The sequence below is a fragment of the Manacus vitellinus genome, unplaced genomic scaffold, assembly GCF_001715985.3.
Source record: "Manacus vitellinus isolate BGI_N305 unplaced genomic scaffold, ASM171598v3 scaffold_95_pilon, whole genome shotgun sequence".
NCBI lineage: Eukaryota > Metazoa > Chordata > Aves > Passeriformes > Pipridae > Manacus > Manacus vitellinus.
The window spans coordinates 1,357,108-1,374,199 of NW_021940896.1; the positions used below are offsets into that span (position 1 = coordinate 1,357,108).

The 17,092-nt window shown below is 48.6% G+C and overlaps 1 protein-coding gene across 1 annotated transcript; it reads left to right on the forward strand.

Moving 5' to 3' along the window:
- The first annotated feature begins 1,229 nt into the window (after positions 1 to 1,229).
- On the forward strand, positions 1,230 to 14,586 carry LOC108642046 (serine/threonine-protein kinase PAK 3-like). The gene is made up of 9 exons (XM_025896506.2): positions 1,230 to 1,458; positions 1,705 to 1,768; positions 2,194 to 2,242; positions 3,058 to 3,173; positions 4,022 to 4,139; positions 4,869 to 4,968; positions 5,296 to 5,468; positions 13,476 to 13,598; positions 14,206 to 14,586. Exons 1-9 carry the CDS (start codon positions 1,242 to 1,244, stop codon positions 14,365 to 14,367), a joined length of 1,122 nt encoding a protein of 373 aa, XP_025752291.2. The 5' UTR covers positions 1,230 to 1,241; the 3' UTR covers positions 14,368 to 14,586.
- Positions 14,587 to 17,092: the final 2,506 nt, after the last annotated feature.

Below are 17,092 nucleotides of genomic sequence, written 5' to 3' on the forward strand. Positions count from 1 at the left end.
CATCAGCTAAACTCAGAGGCATCAGGAGGCCTCCTCTCCTACTAATCTCTAGTCTTGGTGCTTTTCAAATGACAACTAAGTAGCATCCTAGAATAATTACGCTTGGAAGGGACCTTTAAGTGGCATCTAGTCCAACCCCCCTGCAACGAGCAGGGACATCTTCAACTAGACCGGGTTGCTCAGAGGCCTGTCCCACCTGACCAGGGGTGGGGTATCCACTTCCTGTGCCAGTGTTTCAGCACCCTCATTCTAAACAATGACTTCCTTAAATGTAACCAGAATCTATCCTCTTCCACTTCAAAACCATGACCCTTTGTCCCATTGCAACAGGCCCTTTGAAAAAATGTGTCCCCTTGAAGGACTGAAAGGCCACAATAAGCTCTCCCTGGGACCTTCTCTTCTCCAGTGCCATCTGTCTTGGCCTTTCCTCAGAGGAAAGATGGAGGTCTAGATAGTTCCCTACGTCCTCCTGATGTGTATTGCTGGTAACCAGAGGAATCCCACTGGAGCCTGTGAGAAACTGCATTTGGAAAGTAATGGCTCCTTTTGTTCTTCTTTGGTTTTTCGGTGCAGCATCGGTTTTTAAAAAAATCCAAGAGTCTTGCCAAGATGGCTCCTCTGATTAATGCAGTCAGGAGACCCAGAACAGCAGCACCAGAACCTCTGCTGGCTCCCTCTCTTTCTGGACAAGAGGGGAAAGAAGAGCAAGTGGACAATGAACCCGTGGCTGTTGTTGGAGCAGCAGAGGCTGAAGAAATTAAATCAGTAAGTGCCAGAGTACATAAGCACTACCTTGGTGTAATTTAGAACTTGTGTTCAGAGGAAGCTTGCTTTTCATGGCTGAAGATTTTGAGGGCTGGAGTCCTTCCATCACATGGTGCTTCAGCCCAGCCACTGACACCTGGAAAAGGGGTTTTGAACTTCCAAGTTGAGTCAGAGTGTCCCTTGCAGGACACACAGCAATAACTGTTCCCTAGAGGGTAGTTGCCCCTCTGCACGACCTAGTTGAGAAAATGCATGAAAATTGAAGAGGAAACTGCCCAGGAACTCATGTAAATCCAGTCTTTTCTTCTCATCCATTCACTTTGTGAAGTGGGCAGCAAAAGACAATTTAAGAGCCCAACTGGTGGCCAACAGCATCTTCCCAAGGGTTTGCATTTGAACTATGATCTCAGGGCATCTCTGCAAGCCACCTTTCTGACAGAAACTAATTCTTGCCACAGATCCTCAAGAGCTCTGCAATGGCAGGTGTTGCTGCAGCACCACAACCTAAAGAAGACTGCTTGCCCGACACTGAAATGCCAAGCACAAGCACTGGCAAAAGAGGCACTGGGAAAAAATGCACACAGAAAACAAACACTGGGAAGAAAAGCTCTGGGGAAACCAGCACAGGGAGAAAAAGCTCAGACCAGCCACAACTGATATCCTCACTAACAAGTATTTACCTCGCCGATCTCAGTACGTATCATGTATTTCACTTCTGGTAGAGCAGTCCATGGTATGCATGTCAACTTTAGCTGTACTAAAGGAACAGAGTGTTTGTGGAGCCATCTGTGCTTCAGAGCTGCCTCTGTTGCTCTTGTGATTGTTGTTGCCATCTGACTACAAAGGGCTCACAGCCCTGCACAGTGGGGCTGCCTTTCGGATCTGCTGCAAGGTGGTATCTCTGTTTCACACGAGCATCTTTCATGTTGTTTCTTTCAGAGGGCATTGTGAGTGAGGGGGACCCTGCGAAGAAATACACTGTACAGCAGATAATTGGCCAAGGGTAAGTCCAATCTCAGCTACTTCCACAAAACCATGGGCCAGGGATTTTGCTGGTGTCCTATCAAGCATGCAGTCGGGCAAGCTGCAAACATGGGCAGACACTGGGCTTACATCCTCCTGTCTGTCAGTCCTGATCAGTATTTAATAACTGTGGTCAGAAGGCATTGTCAAAGACAACTCAATGCTGGCAGTCTCTTGCCTGTAACAAGGAGCAGGACGTTGAGTATGTCCTATGTTTTCTCCTGGCCATCCTGCATGGCAGAGGGCTGCTGGGCTGCTGGGCTGCTGGGCTGCTGGGCTGCTGGGCTGCTGCTGAAGCCAAGTGTTTTATAAACACTCTGGGCAGCAGAGCTCTGCTCTCTGGGCTGGCTTTCTCACCCAGGGCCTAAACGCCTTCTCCTTTCTTGGCTGCTGCTCTGTTTCTAGGACTTTTGGAACAGTTTTCCGAGGAGTTGACATTGCCACAGGAGGACAGGTAAGGGCCAGCACCCCCGGCAGATTGTGCAGCTCTCGAGTGCTTTCCCCTCCGCTGGGAGCTGTGGCCACAGCTCTGGGTGGCCACGAGATCTTTGCTGCAGAGACTGTTCCTCTGAGGGCAGACAAGTGTCAGCCTGCAACACACGGTTTGGACAGACCTTGTCCTTATTAAGTCCCCAAAAGAAGGCAAGGAGGGCAGGGCAAAGGTGTCTTTCAGAGAAGGACACCTTTGCTCAGACTTATTTACTGACTATGCTAATGCATCAGCTACTTGGTGGCTCCTTACCCAGCTGCAGTGCTGCACTTGGGAAGTGCACTTACACAGGAGTCTGCAAGGGATCTAAAGGCCCTGAGCGCTGCTCATAACCCCGGCCACATCCATAAAATACCCTAGAATGGGTTATTCCTTTTCAAACCCAGAAAAGAATTGAAAATAGGAACTGAATTAAAAACGTTCTTTGCAGTTGCAAAATCCAACTTCAACATGTTACAAAGTTCTGGGATTGTATTTTTTTTTTTTTCTGAAACCTCCATGACCTTTCAGGATGGGATTTCCTCCATTATGGATTGATTGTTTGGAGACCATTTGTCCAGAGTTTACAAGGCAAAATGTCTATAGCCATGTGTCCTGTAACTGGCACACAAGGGCAAGTGGAGGAATCGCCTCTTGTCCTGTCAGTTAAGAAGCTCTGGTGTCTAATCCCAGGCAGTTTGGCCCACCCTGGCTCCATCATTCCAAAGACACCTGCTCCATGTGCGTTGTGGTCCTGTGCAACAGACTTCTCAAGTCTATGGCTTTCAATCTCCTTTTAGGTGGCCATCAAGAAGATTTTTCTTGGAGACCAAAAGCATCAAAGCGAAAAAGTTGTAAATGAAGTTACGGTCCTAAAGAGAATGAGACACCCCAATATCATTCACTATATAGACAGGTGAGTGGTTCTGGGATTATCACATCATTGACATACTGCAAGCCAAGGGCTAAAAAGCCACTTTGGTCACTGGAAGAACATGGAGCTCTTCATTATTTCTCAACTCCTCCACCTGCAGTGGATGGGAGGTGCAGGGCACAGGTCTCTTAGCTCCTTCAGGGAGGAGCTTGCCTTGTGTCTGCCTTGGCCTTTTCTGGTATAGGTAGTTTGAAGCGTGTCTTCCAAAACCTCCATCTGCCATGTCTTCCTAAAGCCACAGCCCTTCAGTTCACTACCTCCCTGTTCTTTTGGGGTCTGGTTTTTTTCAAACTGATCATCTTTTCTGTGCCTTAATGATATGTGCTGATAAACCCTCCTAGAAATTATTGCCCTTGGGGTTTTCCCTCTACTTTCTGTTGCTGTGGATGCCAGGAAGACTAAGTTCTTGTTTGCACAACCACACAATGTGCCAGGTTTTAAATGGTTTTCCCTGTTTCTGAATGCACTTTATGCAATGCTTTCCAAGGGGTTGACCAACATCTGCCCTCAGTGGTGCACACTCTCCTCCCATGGAGAAGTCTGTGTTGCCTGCTTCCTGGAGTTCAGGCTGGAAGGGATGAGTTAAGATGATGAAGCAGCTGATGGCAATGTCCTGGTTCCAGATTTCTCTCTGCTGTCACTAAACTGCATTTTTGCCTTGCTTGCCATCTAGGACATCTCCTTTTTCACAGATGAGCCTTTCTCATTTAGCCTGCTCAGATTCTCTCTTCATTTACAAGTGACCTGGCAAGAAAACTCAACTGCAGTCTTTCCCATAAGGTCATTTAGCTGGGCCCATTCATCTCCATGCTGTGGGTTTCTTCTTTCAGCTACCTTTTCAATGAAGAACTCTGGCTGGTGACGGAATATGTGGAGGGATGCACCTTAGGCGATGTCATTTCCAAACAGGCTCTTGAGGAAGAGATGATAGCCTCTATCAGTCGGGAGGTAAGGGATGCTGCCCTTGCTTCTGACAGCTTGGACAGGATGGTTCTTTGCAAAAGGTGGTAAGAGCAGGTGTGATTTCCTGTTCAGAGCTTTGTTTCTGCGTTGCTGTTATGATGTGGAGAAGAAAAGAGCATCCAAGTGAACGGCCTGCCAGTCTCACTGCATTTCTTGTACTCTGTTATTATACTCCTATAATGTTGTTGTACTTTCTTTTTTAGTTGAATTTCATTTTTTTTTATTTAATATTCTCACTTTGCCTCTTGAGACTGGAGCATATCTGCACTGCAGTCTTTGCCTGCAGACATGCTGGTGGCAGAATTTTGACCTAACTGCAGAGATAAGTAGAGAGTCATTTCTCACATTCCCCAGGTTAAAAGGATATCCCTGTACCCAAAATGCTGTTTGCTTCTGAAAAGCGACTAACATGCCACTTCCAAGTCTGCTGTTTAAGGCCAGCAATAAAAACTTTCTCGTGCAGACTTCAACCCTGAAGTGTTCCAGTTCTTAGTGAAGGGAGGGATGTTTTCTCTTTTTGGCAAACCATCATTTGTCAGCTGGATGGAGAGAGCACAGCCACTGCAGTCAAGACTGCCTGGGTTTGGAGGGGACAGTGTGGAACAACAATTGATGTGTCACCTGGAAATTTGATCTTTTAGAACCATTTCCGGTTTTGTGCGATAAAATCAACCTAATTAATTTTTCCTCTTGTGTTTCTGTGTTTAATCTCAGTGCCTGAAAGCCCTGGACTTCCTTCATTCAAATCGAGTGATCCACAGAGACATCAAAAGTGACAATATTCTTCTAGGAATCGATGGATCTGTGAGATTGAGTAGGTGTTCTTGGTCAGGCACAGCGTTCCTGGGAGGCAGGGTCTGGGGTTGCCTTTGAGTGCCTGCCAGTTCCCCAAAAGTGGTGCTGGTGGGAGTGCCCAGCCCACTGCTGTAAGCTGAGAGCAGAGTTGCAATGTGCAGAGAGCTCTAGAGAGGATGAGGCTGTCAAGAGTGCCTTTGGTTTGGGTATGTCCCTTCCAGAGGAAACAGAGCACAGCCACTCTTCCAGCTAGATTCAACACTGTGCTCTCAGACTGAGAGTGGGGAATCCTTGTGCTTGCTTTCATAATTCAAGCCGGTTTTAACACTATTTCTGTTTTCTGCAGTTGATTTTGGCTTATGTGCTTGGCTGAAGCCCCAGCGAAAGACATGGAGGTCATTTTTTGCAGCTCCTTTCTATATGGCATCAGAAATGTTGAGAAGAGACAGATATGATGCCAAAGTGGACATCTGGGCCCTTGGGATCACAGCACTAGAAATGGTGGATGGTCCTACACGGGTAAGGTGCAAATACTGTCAGAGAGCCCTGCCTTTCTCCCCTGAGCCATATCTTTCTCCCACTCACATCAGCTTGAACTAGTCCCACCAAGGCCCACGTCTAAAAGTGTCCTGGAGCACATCTGCTCACAGGAGAAGCGACATGTGCCAGTGCAGAAATGGGCCGTTTTGGCCTCCCACAATGCTTGAATTCCTCCTGTGCTCTTTGAACTCCCTTGGAGCTGGATCTCCCAATGGCAGGAATTTTTCAGCAGCAGGATTCTCCCGTTGGAGAATTACTGTGAAAAGCATTTCAAGGGGATCTGCAGGCCAGAAGTCTTTTCAAACTTGGACCAGTGCCCACTGCTTACCTGAGCCTTTCAGGGCAGGTCACTGCTTCTAGTACTGCCACAAGTATGTATTAGCCAGTACATTTCTAAAAGTAGGTTCTAGCACAGCTCCTTGCAGTAAGCCAATGTATTTCCAGGTTTGCAGTTGTAGATGCTAATTCCCTAAAATGAAATGACCCGCTCTTACACCAAAGGAGCGTGCAATAGGCCAGGAAGGTATACTGGGATAAAACCCCATGACTAAGAGCTGAAACCAAGTTAAATGCTGCACAGTTAATTCCTGAGGAAGGCAACAATTATGGAAAATGTCAGTCTTCCAGTCTTTCTGAAAAAGGTCCCTGACTTTTCATGCAAGACTTCTTTTGGATTGCATTTGCCTTGCAGAAGGCAGCAAAAAGAGATGAAGGCAATTAGCAGGACTGGTCTGGATGCTGAAAATTCTCTGCTTCCTTAAGCTCAAATGTTGATCAGGGCTCCTGGAGAAGCCCCAGGTCAAGTCTCGGAAAGCAAGGACTGGCCTGTGCTGGAGCTCTCCCCCTCGGAGAGGGATGCTTAATGGCTGCCTTCTGTTTCCTTTGTCCCAAGGCTCAGAACAAGCTACCTGAGCTAGAGAGTCCCAGAGAACTGTCGCCTGTGTTCCATTCCTTCCTGCATTCTTGCCTGAACCAGAAGGTGAAGCGTCGATGGACGGCCAGGAAGCTGCTGCAGGTAAAGTGGCTGCAGGTGAAACAGCTGTCCCTCCTGCCCCACTCTTTGAGGTTTCTGCCACCCAAGGAGGGACAGCTGAGCGGGCCTTGTCCCAGCCCCATTTGCTGCCTGGCACATTCAAGCAGGCCAGAAGTGCTCCAGGGTTCTGGCAGGTTTTGTGGCAGAGAGAGGGAGCTGCAGAAGGTGCCACTGGGCTGTCCCTGCTGGGAAGGAAGGTGGCAGCCAGCACAGGGAGGGGCAGGGCTGGAATGCACACACTGCTCTCCCTGCAAGCCAGAGCTGAGTCCATCAGCGCTCTGCCCCTTGTGTCCCTGCTCTTGTCTGGGTGCTGAGAACCTCCACCTCAGTGCTCTTCAGAACAACACACAGGCCTGCATCCTCCTGGGGTTGACCTTGCTTAGAGGTACGGGAATTTCCCGAGGAGGGGCTTATGCTCCTCATCAGTTTTCACACCTAAAATAGCCCAAGTCTTTAGAGAAGAGGAACCTAAGGGAGTCCTTTGAGTTTTCTGAAATGGAAAAAGGCCCGAGACAGCAAGTGGCATTCCCGAGCACTGGCAAGGCAAACCTCCTTGCTGCAGACACCTTGAGAAATTGAATAATGGCCTTATGGGCCATGTTTCCTGTGATAGCAAGGTCCTGGACATGAAGTTGGAGGTGTAGATGGTGCCCTCAGTCCTCCTGATGTGTATTGCTGGTAACCAGAGGAATCCCGCTGGAGCCTGTGAGAAACTTTGTTTGGAAATTAATGGCTCCTTTCTTTCTTTGTTTTTTCCTTTGGGCAGCATCCATTTTTAGAAAAATCCGGTAGTCTCACCAACATGAGTCCTCTACTCGATGCAGCCAGGAGATCCCGTGCAGAGAGGTTCACAACACCATCAACAGAACCTCTGCTGGCTCCGTCTCTTACTGGAGAAGACAGTAAAGAAGAGCAAGTAGAGAAGGAAAATGTCAAAGCAAAGCCTGAAGGAGTGAAATCAGTAAGTGCCAGAGTACATTAGCACTGCCTTTGGTGTCATTCAGAGCTGCAAGTTCCTGAGCAGACAGCGCTTGCTCTTTGGGACTGAAGATTGTGAGGGCTCTAGCCCTGCCATGACATGGTGCTTCAGCCCAGCCACTGACACCTGGAAAAGGGGTTTTGAACTTCCAAGTTGAGTCAGAGTGTCCCTTGCAGGACACACAGCAATAACTGTGCCCTAGAGGGTATTTGCCCCTCTGCACGACCTAGTTGAGAAAATGCATGAAAATTGAAGAGGAAACTGCCCAGGAACTCATGTAAATCCAGCCCTTTCTTCTCGTCCATTCACTTTGTGAAGTGGGCAGCAAGAGACAGTTTAAGAGCCTGACTTGTGGCCAACAGCATCTTCCCAAGGGTTTGCATTTGAACTATGATCTCAGGGTAGCTCTGCAAGCCACCTTTCTGACAGAAACTAATTCTTGCCACAGATCCTCAAGAGCTCTGCAATGGCAGGCGCTGCTGCAGGACCACAGCCTGAAGAAGTCACCTTTGCCAACACTGAAATGCCAAGCACAAGCACCGGGAAAGGAGACACTCGGAAGAAAAGCATTCCGAAGAAAAGCATTCTGAAGGAAATCCCGCACCGGCCGCCAACGCTGTCCCCACTAACACAACTTTTCCTTGCTGAACTCAGTATGTATCATGTATTTCCTGTCTGGTACAGCAGTCCATGGTATGCATGTCAGCTTTAGTTCTACTAAAGGAAGAGAGGAAGCAACAGAGCACTGTGGCTGTTCCTTCTGCCTCTGAGGGCAGCTGGGGCTGGATTCAGTTTTCCTGAGCTTCCATCTACGCTCCAGGCAAAGGCAGAGATGGTTTCTGGTTGAGCAGAAGGCTTTGACCTAGTGAATGACCTAGTGAACTCCTGTGTGCAGAGGGCTAAACCCAAGAGAATATTAGGGTTCCTAAATTCTCTTTAGACTCCTGACTCCTCGCAAGTCATTGCAGTACAGAGACTTTGCCGAAATCTCTAAGGTTGAAGACAAGCAGTGTGGTTCTTCAAATGGCACAGGCAAGGTCCTCTTCAGAACTCAGCCTGCTGATCAGTGATGAGGGTCCTTGTTCTTAAAGCCCCATTCTCAGGGATTAGAACTTGAGATGCTGCTCTTGAACAACATAAAGGCCTTTTTTTTGGCAAACAGCTGAAAGGTTGGGCAGATTCCATCCTCTCCTGTAAACACCTGATAATATTCTTTCTGTTCTGAAAATGGCACTTGTTCACAACAGTAGATTCCAAACCTCAATTTAATTGCCAAAATTTAATCTTTAATGCACTTAACTTAGTGCATTTAATTGTCAAAAACACTAAACTTTTGGCTGAATCACATGGAGTGTTTCTCTCCAAGAAAATAAGGGCTCTGTTGCACCAGCTCTCCTTAAAGTTTGTAGACAACAAACTCTTGCATTGGTGCCTGTTCTTTTCTGATTTCTGTCTTCTCTAAGCATTTCTCCATGTGCTTAGTTTCCTGTCAAGGTAAACCCTCAAAAGACTGTGGAAAATCAATCTTTGTGGAGCCACCTGTGCTTCGGAGCTGCCTCTGCTGTTGTGGTTATTGTTGTTGTTGTTGTTGTTGTTACCAGCTGACTACAAAGGGCTCACAGCCCCGCACAGTGGGGCTGCCTTTTGGATCTGCTGCAAGGTGGTATCTCTGTTTCACATGAGCATCTTTCATGTTGTTTCTTTCAGAGGGCATTGTGAGTGAGGAGAACCCTATGAAGAAATACACTTTACAGCAGCAAATTGGCCAAGGGTAAGTCCAATCTCAGCTACTTCCACAAAACCATGGGCCAGGGATTTTGCTGGTGTCCTATCAAGCATGCAGTCGGGCAAGCTGCAAACATGGGCAGACACTGGGCTTACATCCTCCTGTCTGTCAGTCCTGATCAGTATTTAATAACTGTGGTCAGAAGGCATTGTCAAAGACAACTCAATGCTGGCAGTCTCTTGCCTGTAACAAGGAGCAGGACATGGAGTATGTCCTATGTTTTCTCCTGGCCACCCTGCATGGCAGAGGGCTGCTGGGCTGCTGGGCTGCTGGGCTGCTGGGCTGCTGGGCTGCTGCTGAAGCCGAGTGTTTTATAAACACTCTGGGCAGCAGAGCTCTGCTCTCTGGGCTGGCTTTCTCACCCAGGGCCTAAACGCCTTCTCCTTTCTTGGCTGCTGCTCTGTTTCTAGGACTTTTGGAACAGTTTTCCGAGGAGTTGACATTGCCACAGGAGGACAGGTAAGGGCCAGCACCCCCGGCAGATTGTGCAGCTCTCGAGTGCTTTCCCCTCCGCTGGGAGCTGTGGCCACAGCTCTGGGTGGCCACGAGATCTTTGCTGCAGAGACTGTTCCTCTGAGGGCAGACAAGTGTCAGCCTGCAACACACGGTTTGGACAGACCTTGTCCTTATTAAGTCCCCAAAAGAAGGCAAGGAGGGCAGGGGTATCTTTCAGAGAAGGACACCTTTGCTCAGACTTATTTACTGACTATGCTAATGCATCAGCTACTTGGTGGCTCCTTACCCAGCTGCAGTGCTGCACTTGGGAAGTGCACTTACACAGGAGTCTGCAAGGGATCTAAAGGCCCTGAGCACTGCTCATAACCCCGGCCACACCCATAAAATACCCTAGAATGGGTTATTCCTTTTCAAACCCAGAAAAGAACTGCAAATAGGAACTGGGTTAAAAACATTCTTTAGAGTAGCAAAATCCAACTTCAACATGTTACAAAGTTCTGGGATTGTATTTTTTTTTGTGAAACCTCCATGACCTTTTAGGACGGGATTTCCTCCATTATGGATTGATTGTTTGGAGACCATTTGTCCAGAGTTTACAAGGCAAAATGTCTATAGCCATGTGTCCTGTAACTGGCACACAAGGGCGAGTGGAGGAATCGCCTCTTGTCCTGTCAGTTAAGAAGCTCTGGTGTCTAATCCCAGGCAGTTTGGCCCACCCTGGCTCCATCATTCCAAAGACACCTGCTCCATGTGCGTTGTGGTCCCGTGCAACAGACTTCTCAAGTCTGTGGCTTTCAATCTCTCTTTAGGTGGCCATCAAGAAGATTTTTCTCCGCGACAGAAAGAACAAAAGGGAGCTTGTTGTAACTGAGGTTTCACTCTTGAGCAGCATGAGGCACCCCAATATCATTCGCTATATAGACAGGTGAGTGGTTCTGGGATTATCACATCATTGACATACTGCAAGGCAAAGGCTAAAAAGCCACTTTGGTCACTGGAAGAACATGGAGCTCTTCATTATTTCTTGACTCTTCCCACTGAAGTGGATGAGAGGAGCTTGCCTTGTGTGTGCCTTGGCCTTTTCTGGTATAGGTAGTTTGAAGTGTGTCTTCCAAAACCTCCATCTGCCATGTCTTCCTAAAGCCACAGCCCTTCATTCACTACCTCCCTGTTCTTTTGGAGTCTGTTTTTTTTCAAACTGATCATCTTTTCTTTGCCTTAGTGATATGTGCTGATAAACCCTCCTAGAAATTATTGACCTTGGGGTTTTCCCACTATTTTCTGTTGCTATGGATGCCAGGAAGACTAAGTTCTTGTTTGCACAACCACACAATGTGCCAGGTTTTAAATGGTTTTCCCTGTTTCTGAATGCACTTTATGCAGTGCTTTCCAAGGGGTTGACCAACATCTGCCCTCAGTGGTGCACACCCTCCTCCCGTGGAGAAGTCTGTGTTGCCTGCTTCCTGGAGTTCAGGCTGGAAGGGAGGAGTTAAGATGATGAAGCAGCTGATGGCAATGTCCTGGTTCCAGATTTCTCTCTGCTGTCACTAAACTGCATTTTTGCCTTGCTTGCCATCTAGGACATCTCCTTTTTCACAGATGAGCCTTTCTCATTTAGCCTGCTCAGATTCTCTCTTCATTTACAAGTGACCTGGCAAGAAAACTCAACTGCAGTCTTTCCCATAAGGTCATTTAGCTGGGCCCATTCATCTCCATGCTGTGGGTTTCTTCTTTCAGCTACCTTTTCAATGAAGAACTCTGGCTGGTGATGGAATATGTGGAGGGATGCACCTTAGCTGCTGTGGTTTCCATTCAAGCTCTTGAGGAAGAGATGATAGCCTCCATCAGTCGGGAGGTAAGGGATGCTGCCCTTGCTTCTGACAGCTTGGACAGGATGGTTCTTTGCAAAAGGTGGTAAGAACAGGAGTTCAGGGCTTTGTTTCTGCATTGCTGTTATGATGTGGAGAAGAAAAGAGCATCCAAGTGAATGGCCTGCCAGTCTCACTGCATTTCCTGTACTCTGTTATTATACTCATATAATGTTGTACTTTCTTTTTTAGTTGAATTTCATTTTGTTTTATTTATTATTCTAAACTTTGCTACTTGAGGTATGTCTGCAATTGATGTGTCACCTGAAATTTGATCTTTTAGAGCCATTTTTGTGCAATAAAAGTAGCCTAATTTATTTTTCCCCTTTTGTTTCTTTGTTTAATCTCAGTGCCTGAAAGCCCTGGAGTTCCTTCATTCAAATCTCGTGATTCACAGAGACATCAAAAGTGGCAATATACTTCTGGCAATGGATGGATCTGTGAGATTGAGTAGGTGTTCTTGGTCAGGCACAGCGTTCCTGGGAGGCAGGGTCTGGGGTTACCTTTGAGTGCCTGCCAGTTCCCCAAAAGTGGTGCTGGTGGGAGTGCCCAGCCCACTGCTGTAAGCTGAGAGCAGAGTTGCAATGTGCAGAGAGCTCTAGAGAGGATGAGGCTGTCAAGAGTGCCTTTGGTTTGGGTATGTCCCTTCCAGAGGAAACAGAGCACAGCCACTCTTCCAGCTAGATTCAACACTGTGCTCTCAGACTGAGAGTGGGGAATCTTTGTGCTTGCTTTCATAATTCAAGCTGGTTTTAACACTATTTCTTTTTTCTGCAGTTGATTTTGGCTTCTGTGCTTGGCTTCAGCCCTGGCAGAAGAAACGGAGGTCTTTCATTGGGACTCCTTTCTATATGGCACCAGAAATGTTGAGAGGAGACAGATATGGTGCCAAAGTGGACATTTGGGCCCTTGGGATCACAGCACTAGAAATGGTGGATGGTCCTACACAGGTAAGGTGCAAATAGTGTCAGAGAGCCCTGCCTTTCTCCCCAGAGCCATATCTTTCTCCCGCTCACATCAGCTTGAACTAGTCCCACCAAGGCCCACGTCTAAAAGTGTCCTGGAGCACATCTGCTCACAGGAGAAGCGACATGTGCCAGTGCAGAAATGGGCCGTTTTGGCCTCCCACAATGCTTGAATTCCTCCTGTGCTCTTTGAACTCCCTTGGAGCTGGATCTCCCAATGGCAGGAGTTTTTCAGCAGCAGGATTCTCCCGTTGGAGAATTACTGTGAAAAGCATTTCAAGGGGATCTGCAGGCCAGAAGTCTTTTCAAACTGGGACCAGTGCCCACTGCTTACCTGAGCCTTTCAGGGCAGGTCACTGCTTCTAGTACTGCCACAAGTATGTATTAGCCAGTACATTTCTAAAAGTAGGTTCTAGCACAGCTCCTTGTAGTAAGCCAATGTATTTTCAAGTTTGCAGTTGTAGATGCTAATTCCCTAAAATGAAATGACCCGCTCTTACACCAAAGGAGTGTGCAATAGGCCAGGAAGGTATACTGGGATAAAACCCCATGAACTAACAGCTGAAACCAAGTTAAATGCTGCACAGTTAATTCCTGAGGAAGGCAACAATTATGGAAAATGTCAGTCTGCCAGTCCTTCTGAAAAAGGTCCCTGACTTTTCATGCAAGACTTCTTTTGGATTGCATTTGCCTTGCAGAAGGCAGCAAAAAGAGATGAAGGCAATTAGCAGGACTGGTCTGGATGCTGAAAATTCTCTGCTTCCTTAAGCTCAAATGTTGATCAGGGCTCCTGGAGAAGCCCCAGGTCAAGTCTCAGAAAGCAAGGACTGGCCTGTGCTGGAGCTCTTCCCCTCGGGGAGGGATGGTTAATGGCTGCCTTGTGTTTCCTTTGTCCCAAGCCTAAGGACGTGCCACCGGAGCTGGAGACTCCCAGAAACCTGTCGCCTGTGTTCCATTCCTTCCTGCAGTCCTGCCTGAACCAGAATGCGAAGCGTCGATGGACGGCCTGGCAGCTGCTGCAGGTAAAGTGGCTGCAGGTGAAACAGCTGTCCAGGGATGGGCTTTGTCATCAGCTAAACTCAGAGGCATCAGGAGGCCTCCTCTCCTACTAATCTCCACTCTTGGTGCTTTTCAAAAGACATCTTTAAATAATTTGGCTTGGAAGGGACCTTTAAGTGGCATCTAGTCCAACCCCCCTGCAACGAGCAGGGACATCTTCAACTAGACCAGGTTGCTCAGAGCCCTGTCCCACCTGACCAGGGATGGGGCATCCACTTCCTGTGCCACTGTTTCAGCACCCTCATTCTAAACAATGACTTCCTTAGATGTAACCAGAATCTATCCTCTTCCACTTCAAAACCATGACCCTTTGTCCCATTGTAACTGGGCCCTTTGAAAAAATGTGTCCCCTTGAAAGACTGCAAGGCCACAATAAGTTCTCCCTGGGACCTTCTCTTCTCCAGTGCCATCTGTCTTGGCCTTTCCTCAGAGGAAAGATGGAGGTCTAGATAGTTCCCTACATCCTCCTGATGTGTATTGCTGGTAACCAGAGGAATCCCACTGGAGCCTGTGAGAAACTGCATTTGGAAAGTAATGGCTCCTTTTGTTCTTCTTTGGTTTTTGGTGCAGCATCCATTTTTAGGAAAATCCAAGAGTCTTGTCGAGATGGTTCCTCTGATTGATGCAGCCAGGAGACCCAGAACAGCGGCACCAGAACCTCTGCTGGCTCCCTCTCTTTCTGGACAAGAGGGGAAAGAAGAGCAAGTAGAGAAGGAAGCTAAAAGTTCCTGAGCAGACAGCACTCGCTCTTTGGGACTGCAGATTGTGAGGGCTGGAGCCCTGCCATGACACGGTGCTTCAGCCCAGCCACTGACCCTGGAAAAGGCGTTTTGAACTACCAAGTCGAGTCAGGGTCCCTTGCAGGAGACAGGAGACAGGACAAACTGGCCCTTGGGGATACCTGCCCCTCTGCACCGTTCAAAAATCCAGGCACTGCTGCAGCAACACAACCTGAAGTCCCCTTTCCCGACATGGAAATGCCTCCACTCGCAAAGGAGGCACAGAGTAGACAAGGATTAGGAAAATAGCCAATATCTACTCTGATCCTTGCAGCCACTTCATTTGTAAATAAACTTTTGTTGTTATTCATAGCTGGGAAGTCCCATTGATGGGGGTTTTGGTATGGTTTGGAGTTGGGGAAGGGTTTCTTTCATTCATCGGCTCCAGACCACATTGCCTTTGGAATACATCCCACTGGCCTGTGTTTGCCCAGTCATGGTACTTCTATATGAGGAAGAAAGTGCAATTGCAAGTCCAGCCACAACCAGATGGAGAGTGGGGCAGACAAATCACCCCGTTGGGTACAGGTATTCAACTGGGACCGTAGAGTGTTTGAGTTCTTGACAATTGGGTTTGTATGACTACTTGCAATCTCTGTGCCTGGATGAGAGTCTTCCTCAGCTGAAAAAGCAGAAGGTCAGCCCATGTGCTCCGAAAGGGCACGTCTGATGTGAGGCTTTCAGAGCAGCAGTGTGAGGGGCTGAGCCCCCGCAGAGCCCTGGCAGAGCACAGAGCAGCCTCAGCATGCGCAGAGCCAGGCTGGAAGAAGCCCAGCCCGGGTGCTTGCATCTTCCTGGGACCAGACTAATCTTCTGGACTCAGAGACAAACTGGGTGTGGGCTGCTCCACAGGGGAATCGTGGCCAGGCATGGAAATGCACGGACTGATGGGATTTGCCACCTTGGGTCTGCGCAGGACTCGAGAAGGGCAAAAGAGAGCAGAATGATGGAGTCGTTTCTGGTAATGCCTCCTGACCTCTTGGTTGCCTCGTAGCTCCTGGGAAAGGTCGGGAGTGTCTGTGCCACTCTGGACAGAGGGGGAGGGAGCTGGGCTGTTCCACAGGCTTGTGCTCAGGTGAGTGTCCTTTGGGCATCCCAGTTCTGCCCGGGGAACTGAATCTGACACAGAGGGTGACAGCCTTCCCTGGGAGAGGCCCCACAAAATGACAGATCCTCATGGCTTGGAGGCTCCCCATGAAATGGCACAACTGACATCATGGAGATTACTAAATGTGGGAGCATTATATGGGGGGTGTGCAAATTTATAAAATATATAGACACACAAGGTACTGTAGAATTATGACCGTTGTATATAGATAGTGTGTTACAGTGCTATGGGCATACCTGGACTCTGTACTGTCTAGGGCACTTGCACAACACCCCATAACTCTCCTGCAGTGTCTGTGGAACGCTCTCAGTCAGGCACCAAGGGCCTCGGCTTGCGGTGCAGTTCGTCGCATGCTCGTCGCAGGGGAGTCCTCGGACTGAGGATTTCTCAGTGGAGAGCTTGTGAACGGGCATCCAAGAGGAGTTTTCGGATCGAGGAGCTCTCAGTGGAGACCCTGCAAACTAGAGAGCGGTTTTCTTTTCCCTCCCCCAAGGGGCTGTGCCCCTTGGACTGCAGCACAGCTTTGCTGAAGTGTTTCGGAAAATATGTGCTGCAGTTCATGATTTTGTGCTCGTTTCATCAAATATATATATGCTATTATAAAGATGCTATAATAAAGAAAAAGTTCAGTTGTTAACTCCACGCTCCGCCCCGGTTATCGGACCTCCCTCACCTGAACCCTACATAAGTCCTCGTTCCTCCTAATAAAGTAGCCATTGCATCCCTTCCTTCTATGTTGGTGGACCCTTCTGTGCACTGTCACGTCCCTGTTTCCTTCCCCACCGGGCGGTGGCAAGTATCTACTCTGATCTTTGCAGCCACTTCATTATTAAATTAACTTTTGTTGTTATTCATAGCTGGGAAGTCCCATTGATGGGGGTTTTGGTATGGCTTGGAATTGGGGAAGGAAAAAATTAAAGGAAAAACGGAAAGGTGTGGGGGGGAAGTGGGGCTTCCTTCAAGTTGGGAGCGGGACGGCGTGGGGCCGGGGAGCTGTAGGGAGACTCCTCGCCACTGTGCTCAGTGCCTGGCCTCTTCCCCCCGCCCCACCCCATCGCCCAGGCTGAGAACCTTCGCTGCTGCTGCTGCCTCAGTCTGGGGGCTGTCCCACCTCAGTCCGGAGCCATTTTCACCTCAGCCAGAAGGTGCTTTTGCCTCAGCCTCGGGGCGGCCTTGACGAAGCCCGGAACTTTTTCTGCCTCAGCCTGGAGCTGTTTCTGCCTCAGCCCAGAGCCATTTTGCTGCACCCTGAGGAGCATCCACACCTCACCCTAGAGCTGTTTTTGCCTCAGCCCAGGGTCCCTCCCCATCAGCTGCAGCCACTTGGCAGAGAGCAAAGAGAGAGACCCCCTCACACACACCCGCTGCTCCGTGGCCCTGATATTCCACTGTAGCAGACAGAAAGGCTAGTCAGGGCCCCAGTAAATATTACACACACACAGAAGTTGGATAGGAGAAGGATTTAAGAGCTCCACGTCCACTGAGGCTTCCGACCCTGTAGGTTTCCCACAAGCCTAAGGGAATTTGGGTTTTGCAGGTGCACCAGGAGCTCAGTGCTGGGCAGAGAACT

Coding starts and splice junctions, on each gene's coding strand:
- LOC108642046 (XM_025896506.2), top strand. CDS start 1,242: ATGGCAGGTGTTGCTGCAGCACCACAACCTAAAGAAGACTGCTTGCCC. Junction 4,969..5,295: donor CGATGGATCTGTGAGATTGA/GTAGGTGTTCTT, acceptor TGTTTTCTGCAG/TTGATTTTGGCTTATGTGCT. Junction 5,469..13,475: donor TGGTGGATGGTCCTACACGG/GTAAGGTGCAAA, acceptor CTTTGTCCCAAG/CCTAAGGACGTGCCACCGGA.